At 37.1% G+C, this 22,428-nt stretch overlaps 2 protein-coding genes across 11 annotated transcripts in view; both read left to right on the forward strand.

The window, feature by feature from the left end:
* The window catches only part of RABGAP1 (RAB GTPase activating protein 1), a 155,068-nt gene that overhangs the window by 74,222 nt on the left and 58,418 nt on the right, over positions 1 to 22,428 (forward strand). For all 9 annotated transcript variants that reach the window (XM_082695490.1, XM_082695489.1, XM_082695487.1 and 6 more), the window contains one exon: positions 5 to 155. In XM_082695490.1, the coding sequence (XP_082551616.1) occupies positions 5 to 155 (151 nt within the window). The remainder of the gene's footprint in view (positions 1 to 4; positions 156 to 22,428) is intronic.
* GPR21 (G protein-coupled receptor 21) lies at positions 12,104 to 20,871 on the forward strand. Of its 2 annotated transcripts, none has more exons than XM_082695589.1 (2): positions 12,104 to 15,260; positions 15,691 to 20,871. In XM_082695589.1, the coding sequence occupies exon 2, from the start codon at positions 16,082 to 16,084 to the stop codon at positions 17,129 to 17,131; it is 1,050 nt and encodes a 349-aa protein (XP_082551715.1). In that variant the 5' UTR covers positions 12,104 to 15,260; positions 15,691 to 16,081; the 3' UTR covers positions 17,132 to 20,871. The 2 variants fall into 2 exon arrangements, with proteins under 2 accessions (XP_082551715.1, XP_082551716.1); XM_082695590.1 differs by having other exon boundaries at positions 15,783 to 20,871.

The raw sequence follows: 22,428 nt of genomic DNA on the forward strand, positions 1-22,428 counted from the left end.
TTAGGCATCTCAATTTGAGTGTGAGACCAAAGCAGTTGTCATCCTTAGTAAGAAGCGGTGTTCCTGAAGCTCTTCGAGGAGAAGTCTGGCAGCTGCTAGCAGGATGTCACAACAACGACCACCTGGTAGAGAAATACCGAATTCTCATTACAAAGGTAAGGGGCTGATAATTCAGCATTAATCCTTTTGGAAATTTGTTAGGAAAAGATCATGTGGCTATTTGATTTCAGGGAACATTTTATAATCCCTTTATCTAATATAAGAATAGAACTTTATATACACTTTTAGCCCATAGTTGTTTCTAATGTTGGCACAGAAAAGAAAGAAAAAGGTTTTCTTTCTTGATTGGCTTCGCCTGAGCAAAGCTCGGAAGCAAAGGATGTCCTCTACTCATTTTGTATCTGAATCCTTTCCGAATATAATTGTATTTTTAGATCATTCGTGCTATGCAGTATGAAAAACTTTTCTTCTGTTTATTTTGTTTTCACACTTCACAGAAATGTATTCTTTGTAGGTAAGGCCTATTTCTACAATTGGAAGAACATGATTTTATTCTCTTCAATTGTATTCCCTTTTAGCTCATTCCTCTAAAATGAAGAATTTTCATTTTTTTATAGTATCCCTTTGCAACTTCATACATTCCTCATGGTTTTACAAGCAAAGCAATAAAAACTATTCTTTGTGTAGCATACAAGAATTTAAAGTAATTTTTTCAGGTTCGGTGATGCTTTGTGTCTTTGCACCTGTCTTCATTGGTTTTAATTTTTGTTTTCATTTTCTCACATTCTTGAAATATTTATCTTTGGAAAGCAGTTTCTCCAGTCCCAGACCTGGGTTCTGAATGAATTGCTCAGAACCATCAATAAAACATCAGCATCTTTCATGTGACAAAAGGTGGGGTTCTTTTAAAGATATATTAAAACCTTAAATGAATAATATCTCCTTAAAACTATTACTTTAAAAAATGCTTATAGAGGAAGAAAGGCATTTGAACACAAAATTGGATCTTTTTCCCCAGAAAATGACTTTCATTTGATCAAAATTCTGCTGTTGTCATCATTTTGTTTCTAGACAGTTGTTTTTTTCTTTCAAGAACTAATATTCTGATTCCCTCCATTGTGTTGCTGTCATTGTTCAAGCAGCATTTATGGAGTGCCCATTACAGCCTCAGTGCAGGAGCTGGGAGGTGAAACACAAAGCAATGATTTGTCATTACAGTAGACACAAATCATATGATGGTCTGAAATAGCAGTGGGAGCCATCAAAGGAGTGGTTAATTCAGCCTGGGAGAACAGGAGAGTCTTTATCAGTAATGTAACATTTAAGACCAGTTTCAGAAAAGAGCTCCCCAGCCATGGGAGGATGGAAGAGTGTGAATGGAGGCATCAAAGAAAGAGGATACATAACAGGTATAGCTAGTGAAGGTACCTCTACTTGGGTTTTGGTTTTGGGTTTTTTTCTCCTATTGTTGGCAAATTATATTTTGGATAAATAATTCTCAGTTGTATGTCTATCTCTCCTTCTTTTGAAGTCCTTTGAAACATTTGGTCAAAAATTGTTTCTTAATGGTTTTGGTGTGGCTTTCAGACAGATAATTTTTTAAAATAAGAACTGTCTTGTTTTTCTGGTTCCATGAAAATGGTGTTTCTTGAGTAGAAACCTGGTAATTCTATGATGAGTAAAAGATCATTTTATTAACAAAATCTGATATATTTGATCAATGCTTTATATATGCCGGTGTCATGCGCTTTTTATTTCACCTTAAAGTTCGATTATGCGGGTGGCTGGAACCTAAAAAGATTTCTCATGGATGTATAATTATTTAAATTGCTGGTAGATGATCAGAAAATAAAAATGACTTAGCCATCATAATATTGGTGAATGCTTCTTTTTGTTTTACACTGCAGCGTTATTTAATATAAGGTTGTTTGCTTTTCTTTCCAGCCTTCCTGAAAGTTATAGTTATCCTTGTGTAGGAATGGTACTTGACATTTTACATTTTGTTCTGAAATTTTTTTTAGGGGAAAGCTACTTTAAAATTTTTAAAATTTATTTTCACAGGAAGGTGTAATGTATATAGGCTAAAATACACATATTTGAGGTATACAACTCAGTGATATTTTACATATGAATATACAGCTGTAACTACTACTAAGAGGAAGAATATACCCAGCACCCCAGAGAGGTATTTCTGTCCCATTCTAGTCATGACACCCCTTCTCTGCCCTTGAATAACCGTTATTCTGACTCTTCTCTCCATAGCATTAGTTTCAGTTGTTTCTGAACTTCATTTAAATGTAATCATACAGTCATGCAGCATGTACTTGTTTGTACATGACTTCTTTTGATCATCTATTTTGGGAGTGTATCGCGAGCCGTCTTCATTTTTTTATTTTATTATTTCACAGAGTAAGAGATCACAAGTAGGCAGAGAGGCAGGCAGAGGAAGAGGGGGAAGAGGCTCCCTGCTGAGCAGAGAGCCCAATGTGGGTCTCAGTTCCAGGACCCTAAGATCATGACCTGAGCCAAAGGCAGAGGCTTAACTCACTGAGCCACCCAGGCACCCTGTTTTCATTTTTTTAGTTGCTGAGAGTATTTCATTGTTTGAATAAACCACACTTGAAAATTATCTATTTTGCTATTATAGATGTTTGGTTTTGCTTTGTTCTTTTTCAATTTTAGCCATTGTGAGCAAAGCTGCTGTGAGCATTCTTGCATTTAACAAATGTTACGGTCTGAATGTTTGTCTCCCTCGAAATATATATGGTTAAATTTTATTCCAAAAGTGATGATGTTAGCATTAGGAGGTGGGGACTTTGGGAGGTGATTAGGGCATGAGGACAGAAATCTCATGATAGTGATCAGCACCCTTATAAAAGAGGGTCCAGAAAGGTCCCTCGCCACCTTCCATCGTTTTAGGGCATAGCAAGAAGTCAATAGTCTGCAGTGAAGGAAAGGGTCTTCATCAGATCCCAAACATATTTACACCTGATCTTGGATTTCCAACCTCCAGAACTGTGAGCAATAAATTTCTGCTGTTTTTAAGCCATCCAGTCTATGGTATTTTTTATAGTGATCCAAATGGACTAAAACAGCAGGATTTGTACATATTAGTATACCTATATAGACATTATTTACCTACATATATGTATTACATTTTTAATTTATTCTGGATATGGGTTCTTTGCTAATACCTGCTTTATATTCTGAAATTTCACCTGCAATATTCCTTTAGAGGGTTGTTATTTTTTTAAGATTATTTGGGAGCTGGAGCGAGAGAGAGAGAGAGAGCGCAGAGGGAGAGGGAGAAGCAAACTCCCATGCTGAGCAGAGAGTGGGGCTCAGTCCCAGGATACTGAGATCAGAACCTGAGCCAAGGCAGACACTTAACCGACTGAGCCACCCACGTGCCCCTTGAGGGGTTTTTTGCTTAGCTTCTTCAAAGACTAAATTTAAGGCAGCAAACAGTGACTTGATTTATAGAATAAATCCCCGCTCCAAATTAACTTGCAAACAAAACTGATGAATGTCTTCATCATTATCTTGCTTTAATTGTCAAGCTTGTCTTTAAGGGGGTATATGTAGGATTTTTCCCATATGACTTTTGTAATCCAAGGACAAATGACCATTCAGTAATAGAAAATACATAGGTATATATATTATTTTAAGGTTTTATTTTAAGATTTATTTCTGTGTTTGAGAGAGAGCAAGACCATGTGGAGGGGGAGGGGCAGGAGAGAATCTCCAGCAGACTCCCTGCTGAGCAAGGAGCCCACATAGAGGTCCATCCAAGGACCCTGAGATCATGAACTGATTTGAAATCAAAAGTTAAATGCTTAACCAGCTGAGCCATTCAGGTGCCCCGAGGTGTTTCTTATTTCTTTAAAAGCAGTGGAGTTTAGAGGCACTCTTCTCCCTTTTTTTGATTTTTATTTTATGTTTGGGGGTTTTTTGTTTTTTCATCTCAAGAAGGGAAAAATATAATAATAATAATAATAGCTGCTGCCCCTTTTGAGTGTATGTAACACATGCTAAATTGAGCACTTTATAACTGTTATGTCATTATGCTAAGAAAATCCCCGTGAAGTGGTAATTACTATTTCTATTCTAGAAATGAAGAAGCAGGGGTTTGATGAAGCTTAGTAATTTTTTTTTTTTTGAAGCTTAGTAATTTGCTTACAGTCATTCAGCAGATAAATGATAGAGGCAGAATTTGAACTCGGGAATTATTCCAAAGCTGGTTCTTTTCCATTATTCTGTCTACTTATCTATCCTTGAATTTAAATAAAAATTTCTTTACACAGGCATGTATGTACTCATAGAGAATTTCCCGTGGACACATAAACATACTTGTTTTTATGTGTACATTTTTATTCAGTTACTCTTCTGTTGGTAGGCATTTACTTGTTTCCAGATTCTAGCCTAAGTAGTGTTTTACTAAATAAACATCCTTATATGTGTCTAAATCTTTTACTTTTATGGAATAGTGTCTGAGAAGTATGGTTGCTGAATCAAAGGGTCACATTTTTTTTAAACTGATTACTTAATTTTTTTTAAGATTTTATTTATTTATTTGACAGAAAGAGATCACAAGTAGGCAGGGGGTGGGGAGGGGGGAAGCAGGCTCCCTGCTGAGCAGAGAGCCCAATGTGGGGGTTGATGCCAGGACCCTGAGATCATGACCTAAGCTGAAGGCATCGGCTTAACCCACTGAGCCACCCAGGTGCCCTTAATTTTTATATTTAATTTACTTATATCCAGTTTGGTTCTCTGAAAGCCTATTATTCCTGTTTATAGTTCACCAGCAATGTAGCAAAGTACCTGTACCCCCATATCCCAAACAGTGTTAGTTATTACTAACTGTATGTAACTTTTTGCTGTTAGTGGATATAAGTGATACCAGCATATCTTCAATTTGCCGTTCTCTGTCTACCAGTAAATTTGAGGGATTTACTATTCTGAGTTACCTCTTCATCTTTATTAAACGTGAAATCTCAAAGCCAGAGTTGGAAGAAAATCACTTAAATAAAGCAAAGATTGTTTACCAAAAGAAGAACTCTCTAAGTACTCTCTATTATGTGTATTAATCCTTTATCTTCATTGTAAATACCTTTCTAAAACTTTAATTCCTTGCTGACTTTATTGATGGTTTCATGCCATACAAAACACTTTCAATTTTTATGTAGAAAATTGTCTTTTTTAAGGTCTCCTACCTTAAAGTTTTGTTAAGTGCAATTTCTAAGATTTTCTTGCAAGATTTTTATTGTATGTGTTATATATTTATATCTTTAATCCATCTGGAATTTATTTTTGTACATGGCATATGATAGCAGCCCAATTTTATTTTTTCCCAGATGGATAACCAGTTGTGCTGCTCCTGTTTTCCTACTGAATAGAACTACCATCTTTGTTAGATCTTATATATTCTTACATATACTGAGAGGCTTCAAGTTATGTTCTGATATGTGCTGGTAAATAAAATCTTTTCTCACTATTTCTTATTTCATATTTTTCTTATCTATTCCTTGCATATGTAATCTTCCATATAAACCTTTAAGTTCTTTTCTTCAGTCTCACCACCACTGCCTCCTAATAAGGTTATGTAAGGATTCTAATTTGAATTTTAATTTACATATTAATTTAGGCTATAAATTACATTGTTATAGTATCTTTACATCTAAAAGTATGGTATGTCTTGCCACTTGTTCAGATCTTATTTTATGTCTGTTAAAGACTTTAGAGTTGGGCGCCTGGGTGGCTCAGTGGTTGGGCCGCTGCCTTCGGCTCAGGTCATGATCTCAGGGTCCTGGGATCGAGTCCCGCATCGGGCTCTCTGCTTGGCAGGGAGCCTGCTTCCTCCTCTCTCTCTCTGCCTGCCTCTCTACCTACTTGTGATTTCTCTCTGTCAAATAAATAAATAAAATCTTAAAAAAAAAAAAAAAAGACTTTAGAGTTGCCTTCCTTTATGTCTTGTGCCTTTTTTGTTAAATTTATTCCTAAGAATTATCCTAGAGTGTTCTTGCTATTGCAAATGGAGTATTTTTTTCTGATTTCTATTTCAGGATGCTAGTTGCTACAAAAGAGAATGGACATTTATTTTTTACTCTCTATTCATCTGCCTCTTGATATTTTGATTAGTTCTCCTAACTTTATATTAGCATCTTTTGAGATTTTCAGGTATGTAGTTATGGCAGCAACAAAAACAGTTGCAGTTCTTTTTTCATTGTTTCTGCAGGCTGTTTAATTTTCTTTGTTTTGTTTTTATGTTAGAAACATTAAGATGAGGGCACCTGGGTGGTGCAGTCAGTTAAGCATCTCCCTTCATTCAGCTCAGGTCATGATCCCAGGGTCCTGGGATTAAGCCCCACATTCAGCTCCCTGCTCAGTGGGGAGCCTCCTATTCCCTCTGCCCCTCCCCCCACACACACACTTATGCTCTCTCTGTCAAGTAAATAAAATCTTTAAAAAAAAGAAACATTAAGACATTTTAAATGATGATGGTGATAACTAGCATCCTTATTGAGTTCCTGATTTTAATTAAGGCGGTTTTAGTTTTCCAGTCTTTTGGGAGGCATGCTGTTCATTTTTGTTTTTTTGTAAGTAATGTACTTACATGTCCTTCAGTGATTTTCTTCCATCTTTGACTTTGAAGATTTTATTAAAGAATGTCTACTAAATTTTATCAAGAGTTTTTTTTTTAACCCCTTAATACGATTTTTACAAATTACCAACATTATGATCTTGATATTGAACTACCCTTGGCTTCATGAAATAAATTTCTGCAGACCAAATATTCCTAAATTTTTTGTTTTCTGTTCTTTCTGGCCTTTGACCAAAGGTTCCTCAACCCTGGTATCTAGATAGAACTTGTCAGACTCATTGGGAAGGAGCCCTAATAAGCCACAGGGACTCCCCTACCCTTCTTACCCCCAGTTGTAAGAACTATATAGCTGCTTGGGTCTAGTGAATTAAATAAATTGCAGTTGACAATGAAAGAAACATAGAGACACTTTCTGGTCTCCAACTTCCAGAGTCGGACTCTGGCCCTTCCTTTTGGTTATTTCTCACCTTTTATGTCAGTGACTCTGGTTGTTTTGTTTTGTTTTTTGGGTTTTTTGTTTTGCTCAGTAGCAAAGATTTATGTCAAAATTGCTTCCTTAATGGATTCTCCTAATGAAAAAATAATGAAATAATGACACATTCTGAAATGTAGTCATTCTTTTCATCAGTCAGCCTTGTGTTTTCTGGAACCTGTTTACTTTTATTTTTATAGTGGTTTTATTGATAAACTTTCAGTTATAGGAATCTTTTGTTATGAATTTCAAGTTTTTATCCAAAATCTAAACTAGTGACAAGTCCATGTAACCAATATTTACATTTTTAATTATTTGTCTGAGGGAGGTCCTGGAGGCCCAGCCACATTTTACCAGTCTGGGAAAATAACTTAAATATCGAATTATAACTTCATTATTATGCAGATTGTTTTGGTTTTAATTACAAGTATCTCTTTAATAGATTTGTTAATAATCAAACATTCAATAATCAGAGAACCTGCCTATAGGTACCAAACAAAAAGGGGGTTAGTTTACCAAAAAGAACATTGGCCATAGAGTTAGGAAGCCTGAGTAGTAGTTTCTCTGCCATTAGCTTATGAACTCAAATGAGTTCTGCTCTTGTGGCCATTCACTTCCTCTTCTCTGACATAGATCACTGCAGTGATTGGTTAATCTTCCTCTGGGCTTGAAAATTCTGGAAAATTAGGTATGTAACATCTTTGAGTCCTGCCCTCCAAAATAATACATGATTTCACAACTGAGTACTCTTGCTATCTGATTCTATAAGAAAATGGGTTTTGAGTACCCTTTTAAGAACTACATTGTGTCTCCCATTAGCAGTTGCTGTAGTTGGCCTGCTGTAGACTGAATGTTTATGTCCTTCTAAAATCTAGATGCCGAAATCCTAACCCCTACAACATGATGGTATTTGGAAGTGGGCCTTTGGGAGGTTAGTAAGTCTAAAGAGAGCAACCCTCAAGAATGCAGTTGGTATCTTTATAAAAGAGTCTCCAGATCACTCACTCCCTTGCCCCTTCAGCCTTATGAGGACATAGTAGTATCTGGCCATGGGTCCTCACGGGACACCAATCTGCCAGTACCTTGATTTTGGACTTCCTCACCTCCAGAACTATGCTAAATTTCTGTTGTTTATTAAGTCATTCAGTCTGGTGTTTTTGTTATAACAATGTGAATGAACTAAGAAGTTTTTTCTTAGATTGTTATTTGCAAAAATCATTTCAAGTCTGCATATCCCATCTCTGTAATGTCATGTCCCCTCTAGTGAGTTTCTGTAAGTCATATCTGTCCAGGGAGTTCTAAAGGTTTCCTGAATTTTAAGACTGGAAACATAATAGGCTTGATCATATTAAAATATCTGGTATTTGATCATTTTTGACCTACAGATAGGTAAACATCAATCTAGTAATTAGGTGAATTAAACAATTATATTAGGGTTTTACTTGAAATATCTTCCCATCTAAAAGCAGAATTGCCAGTTGTCTTACTAGCCATTTGTTGTTTAGTCAGCCATAAATACCTTTGAAAGTCTACTTTATGTCAGCCCTGTGCTAGGTTTCATGGATATGATCATGAATAAAATGTATCTGCTCCCTGGTTTGGGAAAGACTATAATCTAATGAGGGAAATAAGTAATTAACTAACCATTTACAATAAAATTATATAAGAGTTACAGAAGAGAAAATGCATAGTCATGTGGCATGAGACAAGAACTTCTCATCTTGTTCAGAAATTATTGAGGGAAGGGGATTGTTGGGGTGGGATAGGATGCTGCATGGCATGTGTGATATAAGAAGTCAGTGGAAAAAATGCTTGCTCAAGGGTGAGAGAGAGCTTGGCAGTTTTACAGATTGTAAAATGAAATGAGGCCAGAAAAGATAGGTAGGGGCTGGATCTTCAAAAGCTTAAATATGTATATTTGAGATTTTTATCAATAGAAAGTCACTGAAACATTAGAGGGCACTATGGAAAGTGGATTAGATTGTCTTGATTCAAATCCTTATTCCTACTGTATTTAAGCCATTAATATTGGGCAAGAAATTACATTTGACTTGCTTCCCTCTCTGTAAAATGAGATGACAGTAGTACCTTATTTATAGAGCTATTAAATGAACTTTAGATAATGCATGAAAACACTAGGTACAGTTTTAGCCCATAGTAAGTATAAATTATTGCTTGCTTATTTTTATTATTAAATTTATTATCATTATTAGTTTAAGAATGATCATTCCAGTTGAGTTAGAAGAGGTAAGATTAATTGAAGCAAAACCTGTGAGTAATTTAGGCAAGAGAGGATCGTGACTTGGAGTATTGGCAGAACAGATAGAGAAAGATTACTGTTTGAGAGAAGTTCCAGAAATACTTGGCATTTGGTGATTGACTGAATGAGGGAGATAAATGGGAGAGAGGAAAGAGTAGAAGATGAGTCAGAGGACCTCAGATTGGTTTTGGAATGACATTGATACAAATACATCCCTATGAGATGCATTTAAATAATATGTTAATTAAATCAACATTTAAAGCTCATTTTTACTGAATAATAAGTAGTAGGTAATGCTCAGAAGTGTATCTTATGAATTTGAAGAACTGAGATTGATCCTTCTCCTCTATAATATTTAAGCTAGTGAATAGGTTGAGAGAAGAATAAATATAACTTGAACAGTCATTTCCCTTTTTTGTTTCATGTTTCCTCTTTTTGCCTTATTTTCTTTTTAGTTCTGTCACTTTTTAGTATTAGATTGAACCATATAGAAGTTGCCAGTTTTGTAGATCAGAAAATATTTATCCAGAAATGAAATGATTAAATACTGGCCATTTTACATGGCTCATCCAGTCACATTCTCATTCTGTAAGAATTTTTAACTAGGGCTCTGAGCATCCGTTTTGAGTTAAATTGAGCATCAAAGCCTGTCTGAAAGATGCTGTGATGGCATAAGGACCAGTGGAACTGAGTCCCATGAAGTAGGTGACTTAAACCTGGCATCATCCATTTACTATGGCTCTGGGAAGACATCTCATGGCCAAAGTTTTTGTTAGATTTACCGAAAGGGACATGTTATATATTATTTTGGCTGTTTTTTAAAACCTAATTATAGGGGTCCCTGGTGGCTCAGTCGTTAAGCATCTGTCTTTGGCCCAGATCATGATCCTAGGGTCCTGGCATCGAGCCCTGCATCAGCCTCCTTGCTGGGCAGGAAGCCTGCTTCTCCCTCTCCCACTCTCCCTGCTGTGTTCCCTCTCTCCCTGTGTCTCTCTCTGTCAAATTTAAAATAAAATAAAATAAAATAAAAAATAAAACCTGATTATAAAAATGGTACAGTTGACCCTTGACCAACATTCAGGTTAGGGGTGATGAGCCCCTCCCCACACATATTTGAAAATCCACATAAAACTTTTTGCTCCCTGAAAACTTTACTACTAATAGCCTTTTATTGATTAGAGGCCTTACTAATAACAGAAACAGTTGATTAGCACATATTTTGTATGTTATATGTATTAAATACTGAATTCTTACAATAAAGTAAGCTAGGGAAAAGAATGTTAATTAAATCATAAGGAAGAGAAAATAAATTTACTGTATTTATTTTAAAAATCCACTTGTAAATGGACCTGTGCAGTTTAAACTCATGTTGTTCAAGGGTCAACTATACAAAGAAATTGGGAAATTTAGAAACTATAGGAAAACATAAAATAAAAAATCTCTCATTAACCCACCCACGATTGACTAAAAAGTAGAGTTGATTTCCATTGAGCTTTCTTCCAATTACATGTATATGCAGAGATACTGTTCTTTTTTTTTTTTTAACCAAAAAACACAAATATATCATGAGACTGCATTATTTATTTAAAGATTTTATTTATTTATATGACAGACCATACAAGCAGGGAGCAGGAGAGGGAGAATCAGGCTTTCAGCTTGAGCAGGGAGCCCAATGTGGGATTCAATCTGAAGACCCTGAAATCATGACCTGAGCCGAAGGCAGACACTTAACCAACTGAGCCACCCAGGTGTCCAAGACTGTATTATTTTAAAAAGGAAATGAGTAATGGGTGGAGCTAGCAAGTATTATGCCAAGTGAAGTAAGTCAGAGAAAGACAAATACCATATAATTTTGCTTGTATGTGGAATTTGAAAAACAAATGAGCAAAAGGTGGGGGGAAGAGGGAGGCAAACCAGGAAACAGACTTTTGTTTTTTTAAAGAGTTTATTTATTTAACAGACAGAGATCATAAGTAGGCAGAGAAACAGGCGGGGCAGGGAGGAGGTGGAGGTGGGGTGAAGCAGGCTCCCTGCTGAGCAGAGAGCCTGATGCAGGGCTTGATCCCAGGACCCGGGGATCATGACCTGAGCCAACGGCAGAGGCCTTAACCCACTGAGCCTCCCAGGAGCCTCAGGAAACAGACTCTTAACTGTAGAGAACAAACTGATGGTTACTAGAGGTGGGGAAGAGGGGATAGGTTAAATACATGATGAACACCAAATGTTACATGGAAATGTTGAGTCACTGTATTGTACACCTAAAACTAATGTTACATGGTAAACTAACTAGAATTTAAATAAAAATTTTAAAAAATGAAAAGGTAGTTTATATAGATTTTTTTAAAAGATTTACGTATTTATTTTAGAGAGAGAGTGTAACAGGGGGAGGAGCAGAGGGAGAGGGAAAGAGAGTACCAAGCAGACTCCGTGCTGAGAGGGGAACCTGACTCCCAGGCTCTATCTCTTTATTCCAGATCATGACCTGAGCTGAAACGAAGAGTCAGAGGCTTAACTGACTGTGCTTCCTATACAGGCACCCCTGTATAGATTTTTTTTGAAGACATAGATTTATTGCTACTATATGTCCTTAATAATTTTTTTCTCCTGAAGAAAATGTTTTTCTTTAATCTGAAACAAAACACTTAACTCTTGACTGATTTGATAAAGTGTGGCTCTCAAGCTTTTTGTTGTTTTGAGTTTCTTGTATGAATATTTTAATTGTAGCACTAAGCGTTTTTACTAAAATAGAAATTAAGTTGAAAGAACTATTATTATACTAGTGATAGTAACATAACAGCTTATATTTTTATTACCTTAATTCTTTCAAGCTATTAACCAATGTAACGTCTTTTTTTTTTTTTTTATCATCATCATAACTGTTTAGTTTTATACATGAGACACCTGAGTTAGAGAATAAGTTACAGGACAAAATTCACAAATGGTTAGAAAATGTTGTACTACTGACTTTGGTGAATGGCTTTTCTCTTTATTGAAATGTAACTGTCAGAAATTATTCCTTTTTTCATTCAGTATTAACCACTCAAACAATGAGAGTCCAAAAACAAAGTATGTGTTCAATGTACAGAATAGTGTGTAACCTGGTTTGTCTGGAGAGCAAGGTGTGTTGCGGGGGTGGGTATGGAATAGGGAGATCAGATTGGAGAGGCACTAGGGAGCTGTTGACTTTTGAACTGTGGGTACCATAATGAAGCATATACTATTAGATAGTTAGGCAGAAATGAATAGATCAGAAAAATGAACTAGACTAGAAACCCAGACAATATGTAATGATGGCCTAAAGTATTAAAAACTGAGTTGAGAGCCACTGTAGAAACAGATTCCCAGGAACCTGTTGAGTAATAGTACATTGAGTGGGGAGAGAGTGGTCAAGATAATTCCTTAGTTTCTTACCTGAAGGCTTAGAAAAAATAAAAGAGTGTTGGAACAAGAAAAACAAGAAAAAGAGGCCAGTTTGTTGAGAAAGATGTATTTAATTTTGGACATGCTGTGGGTGAAGTCTACGGGACATTAGGTGGAAGATGTATGTAGACTAGCCGGCAAATTATAAAAGGGAAAGAATGCTCAGTATAGAGTCAGGGCTGGAGACAAAGGCAGAGGAATAATTAGTGTAGAGGAATAATTAATGTTATATCATTGTTCATTTTTTACTGCCTTACATATATATAGCCTCATTGTATTTGAGGAATGTGTGACAGCAAAGTATCCAGAGTATGGGGCGCCCGGGTGGCTCAATGGGTGGAAGCCTCTGCCTTCGGCTCGGGTCATGGTCTCAGGGTCCTGGGATCGAGCCCCACTCTCTGCTCAGTAGGGAGCCTGCTTCCTCCTCTCTGCCTGCCTCTCTCTGTCAAATAAATAAATAAAATCTTAAAAAAAAAAAAAAAAAAAGGATTCTTTAAAAAAAAAAAAAAAAAGTATCCAGAATATCCCAGTGCCTCAGAACTGGGCAGTCACAGTAAGAGAGGCACTTTAGGAATCAGAGGAGCCCATCCTCAAGCAGTACAGCATGGTTGGCAGGAAAACACAGACTACCTAGGAGGAAGGGTATTTTAATTCTACGAAAAGAAAGGGAATAAAGTTTTATACCCACTACATCCTAAGTATTAGTAAGCTTTTGTCTGTATACACTGTCTCCTTCATTTTGCAGTAACTGTGAAATAGGGAGTTTGGTCCTCATTTTACAGATGATGAAACTGTGGGTAAGAGAGCGTTAGTAATAGAAGAGCAAGGATTTGAACCAGATGGGTGGTCAGTGCCACTGGTTTTTTATATGCCACACTTTGCCATGTTTTCCAGTAAGATCTCTCAAATATAGCTATCCAAGCTTATGCTCCATAGGTTTTTTTAGTGTTGCCTTCCTATAATAAGCACAGTGCTTTAGCTCTTAAAATATAATTAACTAAATTCTGATTATGGGAGGCCATTTGCTTTTAGTGAGGAAGCATATATGTGAGACTAATAAAAAATGGAAATCGGATGACCTAACGTGTATCCCTGCCCAGGTGTGCCATCTTTTTAGAATGCTTAGAAATGCCAACCTTTGCTTATTTTCTTTCACCCTACTGGGTATGTAGAACTTTACTTAAAAGAATGAATTGAGAGTCCAAAGATACCTGGAGGAAAAAGTATGAAAAGTACACATTTCCAGTTAGCTGAAAAAATTGTCATCATTTATGACATTACCAAAATATAATACTGACACAGTGTAATATATCCCACAATATAATCCCAACTTGCATTGTTTAAAGTAGGCACAAACAAGATTATGTATTCTAAGATACATAAGCTAATTTGTACCATGAAACTTTTGCAGTTTTAAAGCCTGAGTGGAAGTGGGTATATTTACTTGTCCACTTTTTGTGTGTATTTTTGTGCTCTGCTTCTTAGTAAACTAGAAGCAAGAAATGGAATCTCAGGGGTGCCTGGGTGGCTCAGTGGGTTAAGCCGCTGCCTTCGGCTCAGGTCATGATCTCAGGGTCCTGGGATCGAGTTCCGCATCGGGCTCTCTGCTCAGCAGGGAGCCTGCTTCTCTCTCTCTCTCTGCCTGCCTCTCTGTCTACTTGTGATCTCTCTCTGTCAAATAAATAAATAAAATCTAAAAACAAAAAAAAAAAAGGGAAAAAAAAGAAATGGCATCTCAAAGCTATAGTGGAGCATTGAATATAGGACAGCGTGCTTGTGTGCTGTTTCCTCAGTGTTGAGAATGGGTGAGGTTTTCTTTACGTTCTCTCTTGAAAAACTGATTTTTAAGTTTGCTTGTTATTTTTGTCATCTTTCTTAAAATTAACCAATATCCAGTGAATCATGAGAGGAAATTAATGCTGAACATTTAGCCTTCTAGCTAGAACTTCTTGTGCTACTGAATTAGGAGTCCTCAGTTGCCATGCACGGTTAACATACTTTCATTCTTTAGCATTGCTCTTTGTTCTTGAGGAAAATGCTATAAGAAAATAGGAATTTCCTCTCACCATTACCCCTTTGGCAGTGTGTTTCAATCTAATTCCTGGTTGGCATTCTGTCCCGGCTACAACCCCTTCTCTAAACTCCATCTACTAAAGGGGGATTCCAGACAGACGAGGAAACAGCTTTCAAACACTGCACTGCAGGCATATTAAGTTATTCCTCCACTGTGCAGTCGGGAAATCAGGGACCACTTCTCTGGCGATGAATTCTAATGAGCTGCTAAGGATGCCGTAGGGTGTGTGCGCACAGGCGTTTTCTTTCCCCTCCCCCGCTTCTTCCTTTTCCCAAGCCCCCTCTTCTCCCCGTTTCCCCTCCTCCTCCTTTATCCCCTCCCTGTGTGTCTCAGTTCTGCAGTAAACGGGGCTGAGGCACATTCCTGCACTGCAAGGCTTTCTGTTAAGGATGTTTTGTGGCTTTTGTTTGGATTGCAGCATGCAGAATTACAGGTAACACTCTGAAATCGAGCTAGACAGATAAATTCTGTTGAAAGGTTTTCAGAGAGGCGAAATATTACATTGGAATCAATGAAGGAAATGAATTACCTTAAGTAATTTTATTAGTGGTAGTTCTAGTAAAATATTTTCAGAAATGCTATGCGCAGATTCCTTTTCTTCCCCCAGAAGGCTCAAATGAAAAGAATGGGGTTAGATTGATCTGGCTTGCGATTGATTTTGTTTTATGTTGATCACGAAAGCTTGCTGTTGTTGCTCCTCCTCTGTAGAGTAAGGGACCAGTTATGCCGCTGAGAGTAGCCATGAATAGTTGTACCGGGTGGGGTAGGATGGAGTGGGAGGGTTACCAGCCTGAGCTAGCCAGGTTCTTTGATTAGGGCATTGGATGCAAAATGTAAAATGCTCTCTCCTTTTCTTCTATCAGCTGTTCAGAGGAGACTCATTACAACTCCTGCTGAAGCTCCTAATCTTCCTCCCTTCTCTTCTGCCCTTACCCCTACCCTCATTGGCCTGAAGACACTGTACCCAGAGTTTGGCTTACTTCCCTGGTGCTATGTGTATGGTAAACCTGGTACTATGGCCACATCTGGGACTGGCCAGACAACTGCTGCTGGTTCTCCCTATTCCAAGAAGGATTTAAAAGGGAATTGTACTGCAGGCAATGCACCAGAGCAGCATCAGGAGCTTGGGGACTAAGACTCCTCTGGCATTATTAAAGACACACAGAGCTGACCGCAATGACAGCAGCTGCTCCTTTGAACTGTTGGCAGCAGCCAAGCGGCAGCATGAAGTGAGAGATCACTCCCAAGCTCAAGATGAACTCTACCTTGGATGGTAATCAGAGCAGCCACCCTTTTTGCCTCTTGACGTTTGGCAATTTGGAAACTGTCGATTTTTGCCTTTTGGAAGTGTTGATTATTGTCTTTCTCACTGTATTGATTATTTCTGGCAACATCATTGTGATTTTTGTATTTCACTGCGCACCTTTGTTGAACCATCATACTACAAGTTATTTTATTCAGACTATGGCATATGCCGACCTCTTGGTTGGGGTCAGCTGCCTGGTCCCTTCTTTATCACTCCTTCACTACCCTCTTCCAGTCGAGGAGTCTTTGACTTGCCAAGTATTCGGTTTTATAGTGTCCGTTCTGAAGAGTGTCTCCATGGCCTCTCTGGCCTGTATCAGCATCGATAGATATATTGCCATCACTAAACCTTTAACCTATAATACCCTGGTTACGCCTTGGAGACTACGTCTGTGTATTTTCCTGATTTGGCTGTATTCCACCCTGGTCTTCCTGCCTTCCTTTTTCCACTGGGGCAAACCTGGATATCATGGAGATGTGTTTCAGTGGTGTGCAGAGTCCTGGCATACCGACCCCTACTTCACCCTCTTCATCGTGGTGATGTTGTATGCCCCGGCAGCCCTCATTGTGTGCTTCACCTATTTCAACATCTTCCGCATCTGCCAACAGCACACAAAGGAGATCAGCGAAAGGCAAGCCCGCTTCAGCAGCCAGAGTGGGGAGACTGGGGAGGTGCAGACCTGTCCTGATAAGCGCTATGCCATGGTCCTGTTCCGAATTACTAGTGTATTTTACATCCTCTGGTTGCCATACATCATCTACTTCTTGTTGGAGAGCTCCACAGGCCACAGCAACCGCTTCGCCTCCTTCTTGACCACCTGGCTTGCTATTAGTAACAGTTTCTGCAACTGTGTCATTTATAGTCTCTCCAACAGTGTCTTCCAAAGGGGACTAAAGCGCCTCTCAGGGGCCATGTGTACTTCTTGCGCAAATCAGACCATAGCTAAGGACCCTTACACAGTTAGGAGCAAAGACCCCCTTAATGGATGCCATATCTGAAGTGGTTCAAACACACTGGGTCACTGTGGTGTGTATGTGTGTTTGTGTGTTTCCTTTTTCTCTCTGTATTCCTGTTGCACTAGGAAATCTGGGACAAAATAATTAGACTCTAAGCAATAGCAAACAAATGATCATTCGAAAATACCCTCTAAGTTTGCAGAAATTATTTTCTAAAAAGTGTTTTTGCATCAGAAGAATCAGGACGGTGAAGATAAATTGCTCTTGGTTCCAGGTTTTGCAGTGTCACAAAAATTACTACATTTTTAAGATTTAAAATAAATAAAGTCATATCTAACATCTCTTTTCAACGGGCATGACTGAACCTGGGTGTGAGAAGCGTCAGCATTTTTAAAAAGTCATTTTCTTGTTGCTTTTCTGGGTTCTTTCCAGCTGTTTGGGCTGCATATGCAATTGAATTCTTTTAATGTGGAATATTAAAAACCAGTGATGAATTAACAGGATTTAAAATTTTTCTTTATATATGCCAAAGTAGAACTACACTGCAAGTTTTGGCATTGTCCTTTAGAAAGCCAAATGTTTCATGTTTTTTACGTCTTATTCTCCTGAGAGAATTCTCAATACAGTGAAAAATGTGAACACCTAAACACGAATTTTAAAATTTTGCAGTGTACCATAAATGAAGCAAAAGTGCAGTCAAATCATGTAATTTTGATGAAAAATTGAACTGCTCTACGTGCCATGCTTCATGGAGATCTGAAGAAACGTGTGCATAGAAAGTGATTGTGGTGTTGTATTTTTGCCCATGCTTTTGTTTATGTGTGTATGGAAAATATTTGAATTTCGATTTCTCTTTACAGCAAAATGTGTTTCAGTAAGTTGCAAAACAAAAGATAGGTTAATTGCTGCCATTTTTCTGTGTAATGGTGAAAACATATAAAAGTAAATCTTTAGTCTTCTCTCTCTTTCTTTTTTTTTAATCCAGAGAGTTTTGAAATATCAGAATATCTTGGAGAAAGGTGTCCTAAGCAACTGAGTCAGGAAATATACTGTATATTTAACTAGTACTCTTAGAAAATAGAAGGGGATTGAGATGTTCTCTTTTTGGTTAAATGAAATCAACAAAGTAGCAATCTAATTCTTTTTATAAGCAATCTTTTTTAGTTAGTGTTAAGGAATGCACATTTGAATGAGAGAAGGAGAATGAGAAAGGACTTTATTGCTATTCTCTTTCTGAGGAAAAAAAAGTCATTTAGTAACAGTTCTTTACTTAGTCTTCCTTTTTTTTAAGCCAAAGTACTAGCAAAACCTATAGGATGTTATTACTGTAACTCTGTAGAATTATTGAGAGTGCTGTATATTTGTGTGTGCTAGTGCTGTTTTGTTCTTTGAGTGATTATCTTTAGAACAAGAAGTTTATTTTTCTAAAAGGAGAGAAGGACTTCCCAGGAGCTCCAGGCATGAGAGTATTTCCTCTGCTTTTTCTACTGGTTTTAATGTTTTGGAAGTCTTCAGGGGACTTACATGATCTCTGCCTTTGGCTAGATGTTATAATCTGAATACAACAATGGTATTCAGTGAGATGGAAGAAACCCAAGGGAAATGGGTTAAAGTGGCATTTTGAATCCAAGAAAGGACATGGATATTTATAAACCAGGGAGATAGGCTTTGGGGTTTTTTTTGTCATATATTAGAAAACCTACTGCCCCCGTTTAAAGTGAAGGACAGCAGTCTTAGGATTTAATAAACCTCGAATATGTGTTCTACTTAAACTACTTAATTTCAGGTGAATCAGTGTTACATAAACATTGAAATTTCAGATTCTGAATTCTTCCCCAAAGCTTGCTTGCTTGTTCTTTATATTTACTATTAGAAAACTAGATTCTAAGCTGTTTCAATATTTAGAACTCATTAAAATTGTAAGTTATTTTAACAATGAATGGCTGTTAAATTGCCATTTGAATTGGAAAACCTTTTCTCTTAGATTCTGAAAAATGGTTCTGTACATTTCTCTTTTATTTTATGGGGCACAGATCTAAAAAAACCAAAGTTCCCTTTTCATACGTGTTGGAGAATGTAACCTGTTCAGATTTGCATTTGCTTGTGAGTTTTTAGTTTAGCAAAATGAGAATCTCAAAGATTTTTTTTTTAATACATAGAAAACTGATGTTAAATCAGTGGATTTTTACTTTTGCAGATGCTGAGCCCTTTTAATTTTTTCCTGCAATGGAGTTCCATCTTGAGAGAAAAGAGAAAACCCTTTGGTACAGATCTTAGGAAATTTTATGGAAAAGAGAAAATATCTGTTTGATTTTCTGGAAGTGGCTAATCAAGCTGATCTTTTTTTTTTTTAAGATTTTATTTATTTATTTGACAGACAGAGATCACAAGTAGGCAGAGAGAGAGGAAGGGAAGCAGACCCCCCGTTGAGCAGAGAACCTGATGTAGGCTTCCATCCCAGCTGAAGGCAGAGACTTTAACCCACTGGGCCACCCAGGCACCCTTCAAGCTGATTTTTTAATGACTCAACTCTTTTAATAAGAGCTTTTGTTAACAGATTTTTACATTTCTTTTGTCCAAGTACCAAATTTAGATGTTATTAGAAATACTTTTTCACGTTAAAATCTGTCACTGTCTCTGCCTAAAACCAAAGTAGAAACTAAGTATGTGTAATTTTAAAGAAAAATTCTCCCACTCCCCCAGCTGATACTTGCTTAATATCAGATGTTTTTCCTGTTTATCTTGTCTTTATTGGACTATATAAGGTCTGCCTTTTCTTTTAGTTATTAGTTCTTTTCTCACCTTCAGTGTCTTTACTGTTTTTTAATTTTGTTTTGTTTTTTAATTTTTATTTTCTTATGTGTGTACATGTTGGGGGATGAGCCTGGATGTAATCACTAAGTCTTTTTTTGTGTGTGATACATTTGAACAGTTTGTATTTAAATAACCTTTTCATTCTGGCAAATTTATTGCAGCATTTGATTGCGTTTGGTTTAAATACCAATCTGGCTAGTTCAGAATGAAAAAAAAAAAAAGAAAAGTATATTTTTAGATTCAATTACCTTGGGCCTTGGCAAGACAGTGCATTTAACTATATATGGTATACGGCTGATAGCAGAGGAAGCATAAGCTTTTGGTGATTGTGTTGAAATTGTTTCATAGTAAATGTTCAGATAAGACAATAACTAATTGTTATGTTTGTAAATTAGTTGTACATGATTTCAGAGGAGATATGTTTTGTTTTTCTCTTAGAACAGAAAAGCAGTTACAAAAAGACAAGTGGTCTACTTTAATGAAAGAACTGTCTTACACCAGAAAGGATATTTAAATTGTTCATGGATCTGCGCACTCCCACATTCCATTTTGGAAAGGGTTTTCTTTAAGCGTTATTGCTTGATGGATTTCTTTTTGAGCCTTTTTAAGGGCTTTTCCTTTTTACTTGAATAATGGTCTTAGTGTTTTTAAAGATTGGGAAAACTTGAATTTTTGTACTATAAATGCATTGTCCACTCTTTGAACTTGAAATTGAAGTAACAGGGTTACAAGTTCCCAGACAGCAGAGTGGTTTCTGGGAGTGTTTCCTCAGCCTTTCAGGTTTGATTGAAAAATCTGTGCAGTGGCTTTGTGGGAAATGTTTTAATTTCACTGTGTTTTTGTACCATAGAAGACTTGTGAAATAAATTATTGGCAAACCAGAATTTATTGTTATATGAGCAAATTATGGTAAGATTAAGAATGGGAGAGTTGTGGCATTTATGATTTTTTAAAGTCTTCACAAATTGCTCTCTGTGTTGTTTTCGTATAATTTTTCCATTTCAGGTTGAAGGAAACCTAATTATTTTATATTAAATGTACACATTATTAATACATTCTGCAGATCTTGGCATTATCCTAGTCATTTCTTATAGTTGCAAATGAGTCATTGGGCTTTTCTTCAAAATTTGGGTGAAGAGTGCATCATGATATGATTAAAAGGAACTTTGAACTGAAAATAAAATATCTAGGTTTCTGTTTCAAATTAACTAGTTTTCTAAGGGCAAGTCACTTCTCTGAGCACTTAATTTCTTCTTTTTTTTTTTTTTTTAAGATTTTATTAATTTATTTGACAGAGATGGACCCAGCGAGAGAGAGAACACAAGCATGGGGAATGGGAGAGGGAAAAGCAGGCTACCCGCTGAACAGGGAGTCCAATGCTGGGCTCAATCCCAGGTCCCTGGGTTCATGACCTGAGCCAAAGGCAGATGTTTAACGACTGAGCCACCCAGGCACTCAGCACTTAATTTCTTCTATAAAAGGAGATAATCTCCTCATCCCTCATAGGGTTACTTTGACAATTGAATTAGATACGGATTTAACTTTGTGATGTGTTTTCATTGCAAAGCACTTCACATAAGTACTATTATTTGTATTTACCATGGTTTCACATCTGAAGAAGTCCACATAAGGATATGGTATCTCCCCTACATTAAGGTCTTAGAAGCTCGGTGTGGGTTAGCAATCCCAAATTTGGGAAGAGAGGCATGATAAACCCTCCACCTTCCAAAAACAACAGTAGCATTAAATTCAGTATAAAACTATTTTCATTTACTTCCTTTACTTGTCTGTAAAGTCTCTGAAGGCAAGAACAGTGTAGTATCACTTCAGCTCTTTATCCCCAAAATCTAACATGGGACCTGGCTCAGAGCCTCAGTTCTGGTCAACTCTACAGAATTAATGAATGATTCTTTCTTATTATTACTTCTAATCACTGATATTACTTCTAGTCATTATAGAGCAGTGGTGTTCAAAAGGTGGGTCAGAGCCTATAAGCAAGCAGTCTTCTCTTTGCTCAAGGCTATTCTTAATTCTAAATGATAAAAGATATCTTTTTAGGACCAAAAGACCAGTGTGGGAATGTGCGTTCTCTGTATGCCAGCTCCCACTCCTGGAAACCCTGTAGCCTGGGCCAAGGGAACTTATGGTGGTGCTGTCAAACTGCCAGTTTCTCCTGGCCTGGATAAGGAATATGTACTTGGATCACGGCACCTTCTTGGCTCTGATTCCAGATAAGGTATGCCATAAAAATCAGTCACAAGGAAAGAGGAGGTAGAGCCTAGCTTGGTGACTAATTCTGTGGTTTTTCTTTGTCTTTCAGTCTTTACCAGTTTTCTAGTTTTGTCTTCCTTTCTTTTCTTAACATGCTGTCAGTCATCAGTTCGGAGGGATGTGCTTTAGATGATACGGCTTGGAAGTGTGGAAAATTCTATTATGAAATAACAGTGGCTTTAGGAAAAGCTTAAGAAACAGTTAAGAAGCCCTTATGTAGCAAGCTGTGCTATATGCCAGTCATTGCAGTTAAT

Source organism: Mustela nivalis, assembly GCF_964662115.1.
Source record: "Mustela nivalis genome assembly, chromosome: 13".
NCBI classification, from domain to species: Eukaryota; Metazoa; Chordata; class Mammalia; order Carnivora; family Mustelidae; genus Mustela; species Mustela nivalis.

Bases quoted from the DNA above. Each gene is read 5' to 3' on its own strand.
- GPR21 (XM_082695589.1), top strand. From the start codon at position 16,082: ATGAACTCTACCTTGGATGGTAATCAGAGCAGCCACCCTTTTTGCCTC.